General features: G+C 35.5%; 1 protein-coding gene across 4 annotated transcripts in view; it reads right to left on the reverse strand.

Annotated features, from left to right (window-relative positions):
- The window catches only part of ADGB (androglobin), a 99,390-nt gene that overhangs the window by 22,033 nt on the left and 57,886 nt on the right, over positions 1-19,471 (reverse strand). For all 4 annotated transcript variants that reach the window (XM_074537581.1, XM_074537580.1, XM_026794842.2 and 1 more), the window contains 8 exons: positions 18,817-18,931; positions 17,214-17,381; positions 15,123-15,261; positions 8,443-8,637; positions 6,902-6,995; positions 5,215-5,349; positions 4,267-4,420; positions 949-1,136 (listed from right to left, as the gene is read on the reverse strand). In XM_074537581.1, the coding sequence (XP_074393682.1) occupies positions 949-1,136; positions 4,267-4,420; positions 5,215-5,349; positions 6,902-6,995; positions 8,443-8,637; positions 15,123-15,261; positions 17,214-17,381; positions 18,817-18,931 (1,188 nt within the window). The remainder of the gene's footprint in view (positions 1-948; positions 1,137-4,266; positions 4,421-5,214; positions 5,350-6,901; positions 6,996-8,442; positions 8,638-15,122; positions 15,262-17,213; positions 17,382-18,816; positions 18,932-19,471) is intronic.

Consider the following 19,471-nt stretch of genomic DNA (forward strand, 5'->3'; position numbering starts at 1 on the left):
TATGTTGTAACCCATTGCTTTATGTATTATATACTTTTTGTGCATAAATCCAAATTGTTATGACTAATCTCACCAAACAAGCAAAGAAAAAAACCACACAAAAACTCCATCATCCTGACTTCAGCACATTTGGAACTAAAAATATATAATTATTTTTAAGGTTGGTAACATCAGAAGGGTTTTTGCATTTGGTTTTTTATCATTACATGCTTTCTTCAATTATGTTGAAACTGATTCCTTCTCTTCTCTAAAGAGACCTCTATCCCAATAATAATAATTTGTTGGTTTGAAATATTGAAAATGCTTCCAGAAATTAGGGTAAAATGTTTTAGAATTAATCTTCAAAATACACACATTTAATCAACTCTAAGCACAGGGCCTGTTGTAGTGCAATGCAAACTTCTTTGTGTAAAATCTTACGTATAGCAATTTAGGAATGGTTAGTTCTTAACTCAGAATGGATTTTAATGAACTTTAATTAATTTAAAAAACGATTAATAAAAACTGAATCTCATGTTTGTTAAATATATTCTTCTAAAAGAATCAGCACACAAAAATAAAAAAAATATAAATTTTTCTGTCAATACTGCAAGATGGATATTGGTCTGATATATTGGGAAAAGAGTGTTTCAATACATGTTTATTTCCCAAAAGTACTATGGAATTTCAGTAATTGGCATATGGATAAGACAGAGCTTACAGGAATGCAAAACACTGAATTTTGATTTTAAAGTTATAGCCTGTGCACTTCACACCAGTTCTTCATTAAGTAGTGACACTATTTCACAAATAACATTTTCACTAATCAAATGTTTATTTGATAGCCCATAACATTCAGATATTTGCATCAATATTCTCCCCTTCTAAGAACGAGGAAAGAACACACTTTTCTGCTAGGAATGACTGATATAAACCCCGGAATTTATTCATCTTTCCCTCAATATTTACCTAAACAGTAGGAACTCCTTGTTGGGTATGTAATACTCCTTAAATTGTAGAGTAGAGAAGGTTTCATTGACAGCCTCACGAGAGAGAAATGGAAGGGCACTCTGGGAGGTGCAGAAGCGCAGCTTCCATTTGCCACCTGGCACAGGCTGCTCACCAGTGTGTGCTTCAGCCACAAAAGTGTATCCTTTCTGAAAGGGGAGAACAAGTCATTTTTACATTTCACAACATTTTTGACAATAGCACTACCCAAAAAGCACTCTGGGACTACATGCAACATACTTCTTGTCCATTACAGTTATTATAAAAGATGAGCTTCATCAGCAAGAATCTTACAACTCCAGTCTACTCTAACCTATGGAGCATCTCTTATTTTAGCAATTTATATTTGGCAAAAAGGTACATGGCAAGTTAAATCCAATTTCATCTACCTGGAAAGCTGACAGGTGTTTTTAGGGGCAGATACTACCAAAGTCCTGAATTCACTTTCTAACAAAATTATTTGAGGATTTAAAATGCTCCTTCATGCTTAGGGAGTGTGAAAGTAGGGGTGGATGAATTTGCTACATGGAAATTTAGAGATCAGGTTACTTCAGTCTTCAAATTAACATTTACCCTAATTTAATAATGCCACTGCAGACATAGCACGAAATGACAAGATTTTTATCTTATTTTTATTACTATATTAAGAAAAAATATTTCTAGTACTACAAAATTCAAAAAATAATAAAAAATGCAACACACAATTAATAAGGCTGATTCAGATTCAGGTGCTTTTTATGAATCCTGAGAATAGGAATATGAGGAGCCAGGATACAACATAAAAAGATTCAAACCTTGATTAATTTGTATTTGTGAAAATGAAGGCAATGTGAATGTGATTACTTGAAAGGCAGGGTTAGGAATAAAGGATATAAGGAGTGAAATGTCCACCTGTAATGTTGCAGGGGAACTCAGCATTAAATCCCTTTTTCATGTAGTCTGACTAGCCCTATATCCCCATATTTCAATTATTAAAATTTCAAGTTCCACCCAAGAAATGGTCCAAATGAAAAAACTTTGAAAGGCTCTGTTTCTTTCAGCCCTCCTCTAAATTCCATTTAAAGAAATCACCATTTAACAGCAAAAAGCTTTGTTGAAAAATCCTTATAATAAATAAGGCTGTAAATTCAGAACTATCCAATAATTCAGGGCTGTGGCTCCATGAATACTGAAGATTTAGAATGAAATTAAAATCAATTATTCATTATTCCAATTTGTGCAGTTGTAGCAGTAAGGTGATTTACAACCTTTAATCACCACAAAGTAACACCAACCACTCAGAGTAACCATTCAGGAGAAATCACTTATTTAAACATCTAGTCAAGCACAGAGTCACCGGCCCCTCTGTTCTTATCAAGTACATGTGCAAACGAGGATTTATCCAGATATTCAGCTGCTTTCTGACAGCACAGCATGCATGGGAAGAAAAAATTCTCACCATTGCTCTTGTATACCTATATATAAAACTAATTTTATACAATCCTAATGTTCACTAAAAATATTCAGAAAATTCAAACTTAGGACCAAAAGTTTGTTTGAGTGGGCACTTTGTGAATACTACAAGCAATTAGAAAGCACAATAACTGAATTTTGTGTCTGGTAGGAAGACCAAGTCACTACTGAGAAACAAGAAAATATGTGTCAACAACCCCGCTAAATGTATGTCTCTTTTGTAAATAACCTTCAAGAGGTTTTACTACTTACTTAGATACCTTGTTACAATTCACTATCTCTAGAATCAGAAAGGATTGTTTGCTAATATACCACCCAAATTAACTTTATGGCAAAGTAAGACGAATCCCTTACATCCTTCTATGTCTAGTCAAGAGAAATATCTGAGCAGTGTCCTTGCTGAAATAGACTTCTATTTTCTAGACTAAATATGGTGGTAGTGATGATTTCTTAAACTCTTATCTATGTAGGTCAGCTGAAGCTTGAGTGCTTATCTCTATCCTTTTCTACAATCTGTTCAAAAGACTTGTGAATAATAAAGAGAGTAGAATTAAAAAAAAAAAAAAGCACACCAAGAACTAAAACAAATTCAACTGTATCCAGCAGTAGGGAAAAAAAACAACAAAAAAACTTTAATGCAACCCAAAACCTCCAAATAATGCTAAGCAAGTACCCAGTTTCCATCTAGGTTGTAAAGTCTGCAAAAAGAAGACAGACTTTATTGCTAGTGTGCAGATTTTATCTTCATTGTCAGTCATTCTGAAATGAACTTTAATGTGTTCCAGAAGTGTCTCTGCAGCAGAGTACCAGTATCTGTTGACAGGATTCCTTTTTATCACTGTTGTAAATTGCTGAATCATAGTTTGGAAGCAGAACTGGTGAGTGTATTCTTTTCAAAAATTACTTTTTATGTAATAATACTGACATTTAAGAATTCAGGCATACTGAATAATTTCTTGCTTGATGTACTACATTGTTGACTATTTTTTACAAAATACTCTTACAAAAAAATATAACAGATTAAAGTAATACCATTGTATTCTGTGTTTACCAACAGCAAAATCTCTTGTCAAAGCATCAACAGAACTTTTAAAAGCATGTGCAGGTCCACTGAAACAATAATCTACTATTTGGAAATAGGAAGAAGCAAGCTAAATTGGAGAGCATAAGAAGATATCCATACTCAGGAGCTCAAGAGCTCAGTGATTGAGAAATGTAATAAGAACAAGTAAAAAAATACAGTATGCCTGCACAATTCTCTTTTAATACTCTTAAAATCACTTTTTACTGTTATTAATCACATTTAATATTACAAAATATTAACCATTAGTTTAGCAAACAATAAAAACACTGTGGGTTTGAGGGGGTTTAAGAGAGGACTTCTTAAATAGGGAGGAGCAGGAATCCAATGAAAAGAGCCATTTTCATCAGTAGTTGACAGAATCACTAGGGCTACTGTGCTGTACTCATGGGAAGAAAATATGTACCCTTATCATTTCTTATTCAAACTTTTTATAGCCACAAGTTGGCTATAAAACATTGGCGCCAAATTTACTGTGCTCAGTGTTATGCACGATAAACAGGAAAAACCCCCAAAACAACAGCAGCTGGAAAGAGTATATAGGAGAAATAATCAAAAGTTTACTAATAAATATTTAGCATGGAAGCAGATCAGGGGTGCTCTCTGTTCAAACTTGCTAATAAATAAGGGCATGCTTTTAAGTAGAGCACTACTAACACTATGACATAGCTAAAAATCTCCACAGAATTTGGGCATTGTTTATTATTTTTTAAATTATACTTTTCACAACAAGTTCTTGCGTTTACCTTATTTTTGGGATAAACATGAGGTGCCACATTGAAAAAGGCATGTGGCATTTCCTCCTGTGTGTCATTATCAAGGACATGAAGTCTGCAGGAAGGGATAGTGGTAAAGACCTTTGTAAATATAAACATGTCTTCTGGGACAATAAATATTTCTCTAAAAAAGAAAAATTAAATTATATCAAAAAACATTTTCCCAAATAAAAGGATATGTGCAATACAAAGCAAAAAATATTGCCATGATTTAACCCCAGCCAGCAATTAATTACAACTCACACACTCCCCACCCCCAACATACCTGAGGGAAAGAATCGGAAAGAAAATACAAATCTCATGTGTTAAGAACAATTTAAAAATACAAAAAATATATACTAATAAATATTCTAATAATATGAATATTTTTAATGATGAGGAGAGGGAGAGAGAGTACCAGAACCCCAAAGAAATGAAAGATGCTCGATACAGTTGGTCGCCACTCACTGACCAATGGCCAGCCTGTTCCTGAGCAGTGATCAGCCCCCTTCCAGGTAATCCTCCCCCAGTTTATATACTAAACAAGACATTCTCTGCTATGGAACATCCCTTTGGCCACTTCAGGGCATCTGTCCTGGCTGTGCTTCCTCCCAGATTTTTGTGCATCCCCTCACTGGCAGAGCATGAGACATTGAAGAGTCCTTGACTTGGGGTATGCACTCAACAACAAAAACATCAGTGTGTTATCAATATTGTTATCACACTAAATCCAAATACACTGCACTCTACCAGATACTAGGAAGAAAATGAGGAAATTAAGAAGAAAATTAACTTTGTTCCAGCCAAAGCCAGAACAAGTACATGCCAGAATTTAAGGAAACCAGACAGGTAAGTAAGTTTTTAAGCAGGTTAGTGAAAAACCAGAGTGTATCAATACTATCCCCCCATAAGAGTTGTATAGGACTCTGTGAAACTCACCTGAAAACCAGAAACCAGGCATTTGGTGGTTGATCAGCATATGTTACTGCATAGTCAATGAAAAACATCTTACATGATTCATCTTCATAACAAGGAAAGTTTTCAACTGAATTAAAGTTTCTTTTAAATATTTCTCTGGAAAGCAGAAAACAAGATAAAGACTTCAATCTAATCAGGATGGCATATATATATATATATATATGTATATATATATATACACACACTGACTTTTACTTAATGCTGATCATGAAGAACACTACTTTGTGCATGAATGCAAAACAACAACATAAAATGTGCTACTAATGTTTCTCTAGTAGTTGTTCACTCTTAAATAAAAAAATCATGGAGGGATCAGTTCTTTCAGACCTCATGGCAAATATATACACATATTTCTATCCATCAGTCTACCTGTGACTATAGCTGCTTCTAATATCCCAAGATGTTATGGTTTCTACAAAACTTTACCTTTTTTTCTTTTTAATAAATATCAGTTAGCATAACTTCGTTTTCTTTATATTAAGTTGTCATCTTAAAACTGTAGAATCATTAGGATATTAAAATACCTTTATTTAGTTTTAAAATGTTTTGGAACAATAAAGTAATAAAACTTATTGGCCAAGGTGCTAGATTGTTATGTTAAATAGAAATCTGTCAGCTGTTAAAAAAAATTAAGCACAAGCACATTAGCATGATTTTAACACTCAAACGTATCCCTCAGGACAATGCCTATGAACCCCATAAATTTTATAGGTTGGAAGGCAGGCTAAAAACTGCATCTCATCTTTGCTGATGCTACAAAGCTAAAATGGAAGGTTAATATTTGGAACAAGGTTGTGCTTGCGAAGTCCTGATCTCATCAATGTATACAGGTTTTACAAAATTAGAAACACTAAAAGGTGATATGAAATTATACCTGGTGTGAGTGTTGCTCAAATTGCTGGTTATAAGGAGTGAGGATTTATATCAACAGGCAGTAATTATTGCCAGTTTTCACTCCTCACCCCTGGAAGAACTGATTTACTGCTAGATCAGTTGTGTGAACACTTGCAGAGAGATTTTTGGAGGACTTAATGGAAATATGTGATCCCCAGAGAGTGTTAGGCTTGCAAATGACTTAATGAACACTGTTGAAATTAGAATAGCCATCTTTCCAAAAGCTGTAATAAAATAGCAGGAAAAGCATAGAAATACACCTACTACATTTCTACTACCTAGAAATACATCTACTTCAGGCAAGTGAGACAAAAATGACCCCTGTTGAGACAATAAACTGTGTACAATTACATAGTAAAGCTATCTTCTTTCTACTGTCAATCATGATTGCTTAACAGATAGCACAAATTAAAAAAATCCTTAAATCAACTGGTTAACTGCTTAACTAAGGAATCAGTATCAGATCTATACTTATGGAGCAGCCTACCAAATACTAAAAAATTAAACACATGCAAAAGGTAATATTTTAGATCCAAAAAATCGGGAAAAATCAGTAACATATCTAAAAATTAGATTTTACTCATGTAGGGTATACAGAATAAAACATAGCATATATTTAGTAAAAAACATTTCATCCCCTCCATCAGGGTTTTGTAATTTTGACACTAATAATGCTCTTACTATGCTTATTTTGTGAAAAAACAGTTTATGACAACTGCCTACAATAAAATAGTTTGATTTATTGCATGATTACCTTAACAACGTTACAGCACACTCTTCAAAATTTAACTCAATCATAGTCCACAGGTTTTTCAAAGTTTCTTCAACATCAGTGTTTTCTTTAGTACCTAGAGATAATCAAATAAGTTACAAAATATAACATCCAATTATGCTATTGTTCTAAATTTACCCCTTCCAAATACTTCTGAAAAATATTACTTATACAAGTGAACTGCCTTATTTATTTGGAATTTTACAGAAGTCTCACTGAGCTCAAAACTGTTTTTTCCTTTGACAGAGTATTTTCCATTCATCACCATCTTTGTACTTTTAGGCACACCTACAACTGCAGAAATTATGTGATCAATATTTTGTCCAATTTACAGTTTTTTCCACTGTAATATGTTGTAGTGATATTTGGCAATCTCTGTCCTCAGAGAATATGCTATTTAACTATTGCTATTTCCCAGCAACTTTCATCTGCAGATACCAGGAAGGGGTAGGGATGCACCTAAACTATTTGTGTAGCTAACAGGAAAAGAATTGGGCAGCTCTAATGGGTAATTCACCCCATTTGTGTTGGATAACTCACATAACAGGATGTCATGTCATCTCAAGGTGTCTGCTTCTATAGATGGAATACAGATGAAGACTAAATTGATTTGAAAGTTTTCAGTAGTACAAAAGAAATCATGGTTTATTCCAATAAATACCTTGTCTTCTTAAAAATAAATATCACTTTTCCTAACTTGAATGTGTCCAGATTCAAGCCACAAACTTTGAATCTCGGACTAAAGATCTTGTTAACCTTTGGATATCAGCCTAAAGAGACTGTTACTATGAAATTCCATTCCTCCTGTGGGTACTTAAAAAATTATAGCAAAGTCTTTTCTTATCTGGTCTTTCTGAAATGACAAACTAACAACCTGTAAGTAAAAGGCCTATATTCAATCCTGATCCTTACAACTCTACTCAGAATTTTGTGGTTGTTATCTTTCTTTCTTCCTGGACTGTGGATACTGTACCTGGACACAGTATTCCAGCTGAGATAACAGAATTGCTGAATAGGAAATATGCTATGAGTCCTGAACTGCTATGCAAGTTTCCTCTATCTATATGCACAAGAATGAAGGATAGTATCGTACAGTATCCTTGGAGGACAGCATCAGGCTTTGATACTGTGTGTGTTTCACTGACTGCTCATTATGATGCTTAGGTTCTTGTATGATTTCCTTTACATTTCCAGAAAAAAACCTTAACATTTATCCCAGCTCTGACCTAAATCTACATTAATACAAATTCTGGTTTAGCATCTATGCAAATCTAGGGGGGGATGTATCCTTCATGAACTTTTTACCATCTGTTCAAATCTAGGGGGGGATGTATCCTTCATGAACTTTTTAGTATCATATGTGCCAACTGAGTGGTTAGGAATATTTAAGAAAACTACAAGTTCTATTTCATTAGCTTCAGTTAATTTTACCTAGATATTAATTAGTAAAAAACTCTTTACAGTGAAGGTTTTAATAAGATGAAGCATGAAACATTTTTGAAAGGCATTTATAAATTACACACCTGGTTCTCTGCTCTTCAGTATTTTCCTAATATAAGTCCCTCGCCAGATGGCTTGAATTTTGAGAGCTGCTGCTTCTTCTTCAGATGTGGGAGTTTGATTCTCACAACTACTAAGGGATTTCTCCTCACTGATCTCTGAAGGATTGGAAGAATGAGTAGCATCAACTAAGCTGGAAGTCTCGTTCCTGTTGCTTTCTGTAACACATTTAAAAAATAAAAAAAAAAACTAATAAACACAAAACAGCAAGAGAGTGATTTCAAGCATAAATCTTCTATGATGGTGTCATGGTTTGAGCCTGGCACAGAGCCAGTGCCCCCCCATGAAAATGCCCTCACCCTGGTGTCTGCTGTGAGATGTGACCAGGAATAAGCAAAACAGGCTTTAGCTTAAACATAAAGAACACTTTATTATACTCAAACTTCAGTTCATGAAGAGGAAAGGAGTCCTTCTTGTTCCATAGGCTTCTCCTGGAAACACACTGAAACCTCGTGTGCTTCTCTGTCACTTCGGCACCGCCCGGAAAAAGTCCTTTTGCCGCTTGTGACATCTTCCTTCCATGCCCAGTGCTCTCACCACTGACGCATGGCCAGAGCTGCTTTTAGGGTTGTCTTTCAAGGATGCCTTGTCTCACTCCAAAAAGGCACAGTCTCTGCTTTGGGACATCTGTCCCCCCCATATTTTTCCAACCCCCTGGGGCCGGGGGGTCCTCACGAATGAACCCTCCTGGTTTTGAGCCACTGCTTCCCCCTAAATGCAGTCTGTGTCACAGGAACAACTGAGTCCATGGCCACAAGAAAAGTCCAGCCAAAAGGCCACTCCAAATCATCTCTCCCCATCCAATCATCTCCACGTTCTTCGGGCCAGGTCCTTGTCTCATCTCATCTCTTATCTCCCTTCTTATTCAGCTTCGAGGAGGATTAGCATTTTTGCAAGGCCCCAATCATGAAAGAAAGGGTTAAAAGTTTTCAGTCTCTGTCTATCTCAGAACGATGATACTCCCACACGTGCTGCTGCTGCGGCCGGCCGGGCTGCACTCTTCCCTCCCCTTTCTCCTTCCGGGCTGGCTGCTATCACATTCAGACGCCGGCTCTCCTCTCTCTCTCTCTCTCTCCTGGGGGGGGATGGCTGCCCGAGGGCTGACTCCCTGGGATCTTCCACCCTTCCATCCTCGAAGCCCCCTCAACCCCCATCTCTGTCCAGGCCCTGGGCCTACCGCATGGCTGCCTCTCCCCCGCCCAGCAGCAAGGCTGGACAGGGGAGGGTGATCTGACCTCTTCAAAGCGACGTCCCAAGAGAGAGTGCCAAGGGCAGTGCCCTGCTTTTTAACCCCTGTGTATTCTTGGAGGTGTGTCCAAACCCCACTGGCTACACCAGGTGCCAGTCTCAAACCCAAAACCTTCATTGGTTTGACCACAGCTTCCCAGAATTCCCTCTCCTTCCTGGTCAAACCACCACATATGGAAATATCACTCTTGCAATTTTTTTTATCATAAGTTGGAGAAAATATACTGTACAATTACACAAAGTCAAAATGTCAGCTACTTTGCTAGTTACAAACATCAAATAATTTAATTTTTCTCTTCATGGATAGCCATTGCAGGGCATTTTTTAAAGTCACATCTCTTACTGTAGTTTCAAAATGTTCTTCCAATCATGATCCCAGAGGATACGCTGAAGCCTGACTCTGTACACAGCTTAAAAGAGCTTCACTAGATTTTAATTACTTTTGCTTCTCAATCTGATAATTTTATTAAGTAATAATTTCAACACCAGTGTTGTTCAAAACATTTTTTTTTAACCTTCACAAAGGAGCCACGGAATAAGGGTAAGATCTATGATAAAGGGACTGACTTTATGTTATCAAGGAGTTTCGAAGTGCAACAGAAATTAGTGGGTACTGACAGGTTAGCAGTGAGGTCTTTGAAGGTATTCTTGCCTAGAAATTAGCATCCTGGAAGCCATCAGAACCAGGACTTAGGGAAGAGTGTGGAGAGCAACACTCCAATGGGCCAATGCCAGAGGGGTAGTTTGGAACTGCACACATGTGGAAAAAAGGGAGCAAGACAGTGTGATAGGAAGGAAACAGTGCTGAAAAAGGAAGTACCAACAAACAAGAGAAGTAGAATCTGCTTGAAAAATGTAGACAACATTGCAGGCAAACAAGCTGTCTTTAGATATTGCTTTCATCAGCCAGATCACACATTTCAATCTAATCACTTTTACTCAATATTGCTAAATCTGGCTGTGTCCTCAAACCATCACTTCTTGTCAGTATTGCGACTCCAAACCCTAAAAAGCCTCTTTAATGCTTGGGGACTGGAAGATTACACAACCCCACTTCAGTAGAAACCTAATTAGAAGTCAACAATATGAATGACAAAACCACTTTTATAAAACAGAAACATATAATCAATCACGGAATATAGACTTGAGAGGACCACTCAAGGTCATCTGATCAAATCCCATATCCAAAGCCAGATGAATTTAGACCAGGTTGCTCCTGTTCTTGAATAAATGTCCAGTCCATTTTTTAATACTTCCATAAGAATGGGGATGCCATAATTTAAGTGGGCATTCTTTTCCAGCTTTTGACAAGTCTCATGGTGAAAAATGTTTCCCTAATATCCAAGTGGAATCTAACATGTTCTAAGATGTGTCCTGTCTGTGCATCTCCAGAAAGGTTTTGGTTCTTCCATTCATTCATCCCTGTAACACACTTCAAAGTGAATTTGTTCAATCTACAAACTCGTCTATTTTACAATTAAATAACCCAGTGGCAAGATGACTTCTGACCTCACTAATCATTGTCTTCATGGAAGGGAAATAGACTTTGACTTTCAGCTCGTGCTTTGGCTCAGAAAAATGAGTTCTGCTGCAGAGCCAACATTCCTCATATTAGGCAAAAAAATATATTATAAAGTAACAGTTGTATATATATGAACACACATATACACAGATTGACCTAATAGGTAAGAATATTCTAACATGGATCAGGAATCAACAATATAGAAAAGTAAATACAAAAAGTATTGTTGTGGTGTTGCCCTGTGAACCAGCTAAAAACTTCATCCACTGAAGAGGCCAAGTAGATCCCATAACTAGAAGTAAATACCTATAACACACAAAAACCAATTCTATTTATAGAAACTTTCAGAAGTTACCACAGATCAGGCCAAAACCCAAAAATTATGAGTATATATTCCTAAAGTATATATTCATAAGGAGATTCTTTTTGTTCTAATTTTTTAAACAATCTCATAAGAACAAAATTTTTTTTGCAACATTTAAGGCAAAATAATGAGGTCTTAATTAAATATTCTGAACTTTCAAGGCTTTTTAAACTTAATATTTCTTAATATTTTTTCTTGTAAGCAGAGAAATATATATTGTGAAATGCTTTTAATCAATCAATCTTGAGCTAGTGAATGCTTTAAGTTAATCACTATTGAACTAATGGATGTTTCAAATTTGACATTATGATTGAAAACAGATTTGTCAAAGTTCTCTGACACACCTTATCTGTTAATCAGAAGACACTGTGCTAGTAATAAAACTGAAGCTTTGAAAGCAGCCTAGCAAGACACTGTTCACCATAAAATCACTGCAGTTCCTGGAGGCGATGTGGGAATGAGTTTTTGAAAAACGAGTATTTTGCATGTATTCAAGAGGCCTTTTACATATTCAACCAAATAATGCCAAACTTGCCCTCACCCCTTACTAGAACTCCAGTTTAAATCCAAAGTGCAAGAAGAAACAAATGTTCAGAATTCTCTTTTCATTCACACAATGCAACACAACGCAACCATATAATCAATCATCTTAACCTATGTTTCTGGAGGAGAGAAAAGCTTGTTCTGAAAAAGAACTGAGCAGGACTTTCCAAATACAGTTTCACAGTCAAGATAAGCTTATAGAGAACAGCTTGACTTCTAGATAAAGTTTCAGACCAGAAGGTTTTAAGAGAACTGTACACAAAGGGCACTCCACTTCCAACTTGAAAGTTGGAATTTATCCATGAGAAGGAAATGTAGCTCCTAAATTGTGCCTAAATGACTGTTAAGTGTTTGAGGCTCTTGAAAATCAGTGCCACGGACCTCCACTGACTCCACTGGCTCACCACTGGGCTCAATGAAACCAGGACAAGATAAAAAAAGGAACAACAGAGAGCAGGCAGCCATCTTGGTATGCTTCCTTTCCCAGGAAATATCACATACCTCTGTAAATTCACTACCTTATGATTGCCCAAAGTTCTGCAGGGCCCTTTTATTCACTCTCCTCCCAGAATACGACAGAAGAGCCATGCCATGAGGAAGCACTCAGCTTCGGATACTCCCATCTTTTTTTCATATGTTCATATGGCATGGTCTTCCACTTGTTTCCTGTGGCTCTTCTGCTAATTGCTCCTTGGGGATGGATGATACTTGGCAGTCAAATAGATATGACTGGATCATTTTCAGAATGGCTTCTCAGAAACCTTTGCAGCCATGACCACTAACTGCAGTAAATCATAATATCCTTGCCCTTGAAAAATCTTGAGATTAATTCAGCACACAGTGAAAAATTAATATGCCAATATAAAATGGAGGTGCTCTTTTAGAAAAATCTCAGATTTGACCTGATATACTTGCAGACCCAGATGACAAAAATATTTTATTCATCTGCTATGGTAGTTTACACTGATGTCTGTTGGGTTCCAAAAGGTTACAGCCTCAGGTCTTGACAAGATTTGAGCAACCAACCTGACAATGCAGCAGAGCTAATGTGGGGGCAGGGCATTCAGCTGATGCCAATCCTTCTAGGCCTTTCTACCATGTAGTTTGCAGCTGATATTTCCTGCCATCTACTTCTTTTCCCTGACAGTTCACTTGGTTTATGCTTTATTTCTTTAGGTTTCTGGATGGAACCTGAACAGAAGCATGCATTTACTCCAAAGCAACCTTTATTAAGCAGGGCAAAATGTCAATAAAGGTCAAAAAATATCCAATATCAATAAAACCAAAGGGAAACAATTACCCTTCCAGTCCAATAGGGATCTCTTGTAATTTAATTTTAGAAAGGCAAATAGTTTAAAAGGATATATTGGACACTGGAAGAATTAAAACTGAAACAGAACTTTCTTTCTCCATATATTTTTCCACTTTTTTGATTCACTGCACAACGCCTAAATACTATTCTGTCACGGTGGATCTCATCCTTTAGTAATTTATATGAGATCTTTGCTACAACCTGTCAACTGTGCTAATTATTCAAATCTATTTTAAAAATGTCTTCTAATGCTGACAAGTGTTTAAGGGTTTTTTTTGGAATGCAGAAATCAGTAGCACAGTAATCTTTAAAAAATGTGACAGGTGTTGTTTACTTTAAGTGGTTTGATAAATGTCAATATGCTGACCCTTGCAACATACTCTTGTCATGGGATGCAATTCTTTGAAAAATACCTGATGTCTCACAGTAAGAATAACCTTCAGAAGAGAGGAGATTCAGAGGAAAGTTCCCAGTGAAGAGAGACAAATATATGCACTTATAAGTGCTTTATTATAGGGACAAAAGTAACTATTACAACATTGAGTCAGTAAAACTATTTGTGTAAATTTCAATTTACTTTTATACTATTTTTCCAGACTAAATTGACTAATCAAAAGGAAGTTAGTATAATTTTGTTTGATCAAGTAGAAACACTTTATTCAGTAAGTTCACAATAGACAAAGAAAAAACTAAGTACCCAGAAAGAGCCTTCAAGTGGTGATTGTGTCTCTTCCCACCCATCAGATAAATTATTTTTCTGTTGTGATATGAAACCAAATACATAAGGCTTTTATTGGTAAACTAGATGCTAACATTAATAGATTAAAAAGTTATAGACACTAAAAAATAAATCCTAAAATGGAAAAGAGCCAAATATTTGGTTGCCAGGCAAACTTAATTCTAACTGAACAAAACTCCAGCCTGCATAAAAAATGAAGCAAAGAAACAGTAGGAAAAGAATTATTCCATATTTATTGTAATAAATATGTTGGCCTTCCAATGGCTTCTCTCAGAGTATGTTCAGGTACACAGCACTCCCTGACACAGGCTGTAGAAGAGGCAGCTGGTGCTGTAGCCAGTTCCACACTATGTGGGTATGACTAGCCAGCCAATTAGCCAGGCAACACAGTCATTTCCCAAATAACAAGCTTAAAAAACAAGCAAGCAAGCAGGACAACAAAAATTTAAATACCCCTCCCCTCCAAAAAACATCAAACAAAAACGTCTAAACCCAACATTAAGAAATAGCTGAACTTTCAATGAAGGTAATAACTTGAGTCTTCAGTCTTCCTTCCTCTCATTTTGTGAACAATACAAGCATTTAAGGTGTTTTCACCTGATGATTTGAGCATAAGTGGTGAGGTGCAGTGCAACAGGTTTGCTCATGTTTGTTCATACTGACAAATGCTACTCAAAGAAGACCAAGGGCAGTTTTATAAATTAACAAAGGGTAAACAGACTTTCTGGAGCAAAGAAAAGGATAATTTCTATTCTGAGATGAGCCTCGGATTTCCTTTCAACACTAAAAGTCTTAAGCTTAAAAATTAATTGTGCCTACTTAAGCAAGAAAAATCAAGAAGAGAGAAGAGTTGGCTTCCCTGAAAATAAGAATGAGCAGATATATTTGAAGTGATTAGCAATATCAATACATTACCTGAAAACACAATGTCACCTCCAGAAATATCAGTGATTTCAAAACTCAAAGTAAAGGACCTGAAGGCAAATTTATATCTGTAAAGATCCTTCTTTTCTGATACATATTCAATCAAATACCAAAATGCATTATTGAAAATCTAAAATCAGAAAGAAGAAAAGAACGATTCAATTATAAAGATTGATTTACATGGCTTCTCATTATTGTTTCAAAACTTGTTTCCCTCTTCTCTTACCATGTATAAATTAAACTTTTAACTTCCACTAACAAATACTGTATCTGAAAATTAATCCCAACTGTAGAACTATAATCCTTCAAGAAAACAACAGAGACAAAACCTGTTTCATGCCTGGCTTATAAAAAAAAATAAAATAGGACTTATTATACAGTGTGTTTATCACCCAGAAACATCCTAGTTTATGTGCAGAGGGTTGGTGGCCTAGTGCTAGAGGACAGAAGATCATATAATTGCTATAATGACAAATGGAGTTGTAAACTTGAGGTTTCAGAATGGAGGCAGGTAACTTAATGGGAATGCTTTCGGGATTAGGAAATGCCACAGCATGGGAAGATTTGGCTCTATTTTTATGCTTTCACATATTGTTTCTCTTTAAAGAGCAGAAATCCAGTCTTTTCCTCCCCCACTCCTAGTAGATGGGAAATTTAGAGTGTGTTTTACAGAACTAGTTTCATAATCTGAGTTTAAGAACATAGTAACAACTTACTGGAAAAGACAAGATTTTTTGGTTTCATTGCCCTTAGTTTCAGATTTTTCTGCTTTCTGGAAACATATTTTATATATTTTAATACTGATAAATATGTCCTTTATTTTTAAATTTGTAAAACTAGGAAAGAAAGAATACAGTATATCCTTTCTTGTATTCAGAACAATTTTTCACTGTTTGTATTAAAGACAGATAATTTCCATATTTTCATCCTAGAATCACTGTTAGCTCAGTGCCTTTCATAGGTTTTTTTTTCACCTATACATCGGTCTTCTTAGAGGAGGAGAAATTAAGGGATATATGTATTTATGACTACGGAATTTTTCTTAGGGTCTCAAAGTTTTGCACATATTTCACATGAATATCTGCATTTAAAATTTTTTTATTCCATTCCTGATTTCAAAGCAATTTTTTTCCTGGTGGACTTGGCATGTAAATTACCTCTTTCATGAGTAGTGCACCTGTAATCATTCCTTATTAATTCTGTTATTGTGCTGCATTTCAGCCAGTGTCTAGCCCATGTATAAAAGTGCTAGTGTTCTAATTTTTAATAGCAGTAATTATAAAAAAATATTAAACCATTTTTCTATTCAATCTAAAATATGCATAAACAGTCTAAACTGCATAAATATTCTAGTACTTTGATGAAAATAAATGAATCTGGAATATATAAAATACTGACTTTAGAAAAATCAAGTTATAGCAATATGATCAACATTTGCATACACATAAAAACTAGTGTATCTTCTACAAAAATGTTTTGTTGCAATCTTTCTTATAATATTGGAAAGTTATAGCATAGAGATCTACAGAAAAGTGTAATGTTTTCATCATGTATCTTTAATTTATTGTGCATAGAGAGTAGAAAAGTTGAATAAGAATGGTGTAGTTTCAAGAAACAGAGAAAACCAACTTGGAATACTGTGAATGAAAGAACTCATTACTGCCTTCAGAAATATAAGCTGTAATAATGTTTTCCTGTCCAATCGACCTTAGGCACAGAAAGCCAACATTAGACTTTTCTGCATTTCAGGTAGTGTCTTTCAAATTCAACATGAAGTTTTAATATAAACATAGCTATTGCTTTCTACCCCAAAGTATGCTAAACTAGATCAACAAAAATAAGCTCTATTTAGAATGTGCTACTCTGTGCACATTAAAGTTTCTCTTCTTTAAAGAAGATAATTATCATACAGTTGCAAGTTATGTAATTTGGGCTAACTTTATAATGAATGCCACATTCACAGTGTGCAGGTGGTCCTTGTTAACTGCACAGGCATTGTTTTGAAGAGGGTAATGACAACATTAAGCAGTTATCCAGCTTCTTTAGCTTTTAGATATGCACTCGTTCAAACTATTTGCTTACCTTGATGTTTTCTTCAGCTCTTTTAGTATCCTGGAGGCCAGGAGGACAATAAGCTGCTTCCAATTCCTTCAAGGCTTTAGGAAGCTCATCCTCATTGCTGTAATTGTTTATCACATTTCCAACAGCTCTCAGGATAACTGTAGCCTGTTCTATAAATCGAGAGCTCTCCTGAGGAAAGAGAATAAACCAACCATTGTTAGAAACATTGCTTTAAGATTTTCTTTGGTTTTCTTTCTGGACATGACAGAATACAAGCTTTTTTTTTGGTGATGAATTACAAAACTTTTGGAATTCATTCAGTTGTTCTTAATATTATGAACTGTAAAATCAATTATGTCTCTGATACTTAAAAGCATATCAATTTCTCACTGATTTTAGCAAGTGAAATAAATAACAGGCACCATAAGATATATCTATTCATTGCTTTATTTCTCCTATATCATTAGTCCTAGGAAACTTAATCAAAAATAAGATCTATATAGAGACTTTCTACTGCAGTGATAATGGTGTCAGCTGAAGTGCTCAGCATCTTCCCCTTATGGAAGGACAAATTATCATTAGTATCCTGCTGGAAGCAATGATCAAATGCATGCTGCCTAAAGCATCAATAATCTTCAACAGGATTTCTGTGCAAGAATGTGAACACTCTCCTTCAAATGACAGCTTGCAAAGAAGTTGCTTCAAAAAGAATTACAGGAAAAACCCAAGGATAAAATTCTGCTTTATTTTCTTGATGAGAAATACCTTTTCATCCAAAAATTGAAGGCAAGGAGATAGTACAGCCACAAGATATGTTTCATGATCCAGCTTCTTATATTTCAACATTTTTTATCACAATAGATGTGATAAATTTGTACAAGCTGTTTTAGTGCTCTATTATTAGAACCCAGAATCTCCACTGCTATGTAAATTTGCTGTTACACTCACCTTTTAAAACATTTTTGCACAAATTTTCTCTAGAAAATATATTCCCTTTTCTCAGGGACTTCAACAAATATTTGAACCTCTAGCTTGCTAGAGAAACCTTGAAAATATGGATGACAGTGGTGCCTTGATTATGGACAATGAAGAGCAAAGGCTGTGGTAATTTCTCCCCTGAGCGTCTTATCTCAGCTATGAAAAGTTGATTAAATTGCTCATTTTACATATAAAAGCTGCTTTCAGACCTGGTGAGTAATATATGATCTCATGGGACCAAACATACTTCACTGATGCGAGGTTTTACTTAAATAGGCAGGTATTTTTTAATATTAATTAGTATTTATACATGTATTTTATGACATGCCTTAAAGAGTGAGTTATACCCTACCCTCACATATATATTTCAACAAAAGCATTTTTCACATTGTATGCTGCACTCCTATGTAAACCAAAACACTATCCAATTTTAATTTACATATTTATGTAAGATAATTTTTGCACTATGCCTCCAGTACCTATTGTGCTGTAAAACACATATCTTTTATGCCCTTAACAATTTCATTTTAAAATTAATACTATACCATTGAATATAACAACTCTAAATGGAAATCCAATACTACTTTATTTTAATTAGTAGTCAGAAAAACTATTATCACAATGTTTGATTAGTCATTATGCACACCTTCTGAAGAGCTGGCATCACAGCATCCTCTTCTCCAAAGACACATGGCACCGTGGTATACAGCTGAATGTGGTGTCCCATGGGACAAGCTACTGCGAAAAGCAGGATGTGTCGCCTAAAATCAAGAAAAAACCCAAACAAACAACTTTTTTTTTTTAAATGGCAATAATTCTTAAGTTTTTCCTTTCATGCATTTGATAATATCAGTTTCAGAATTGTATTTAGGTGAAATAGCTTATCCAGGCCACAGCTACAACACGTTAACCAGAGATTCAGCAGTGAGAGTAAGAAAGGAGAGTTCATGCCCCCCAGACACACTGGCAGTTTTTAATTAATCTTCTTTTGACTGAAATTTGAAGGCTCCTCTGCCACTCAGACAGTCGGAAGAGAAGGCCTTCCATTCTTACAAGTGACTTCTCTTTTGGAATGAAATGGGGGAGTGAGTGGTCAATAAGTCCATTTGTCTCCCACACCTTTTTTAAATTAAACCTGACTCTTGTCTCTGACTGAACTAAAGAGAATCAAAGGTGGGAAGCTTATAAATTTGAGCTGATGGCATCTCTGTTAGCTTTGAAATTTACAGGTGCAAAAAGATACACGTTTGGCCCCCTTACAGTACAGAGAGATATAGCTTTTAGAAACTACACTAAGAAAA

Source organism: Zonotrichia albicollis, chromosome 3 (assembly GCF_047830755.1).
Source record: "Zonotrichia albicollis isolate bZonAlb1 chromosome 3, bZonAlb1.hap1, whole genome shotgun sequence".
In the NCBI taxonomy this organism is placed as follows: domain Eukaryota; kingdom Metazoa; phylum Chordata; class Aves; order Passeriformes; family Passerellidae; genus Zonotrichia; species Zonotrichia albicollis.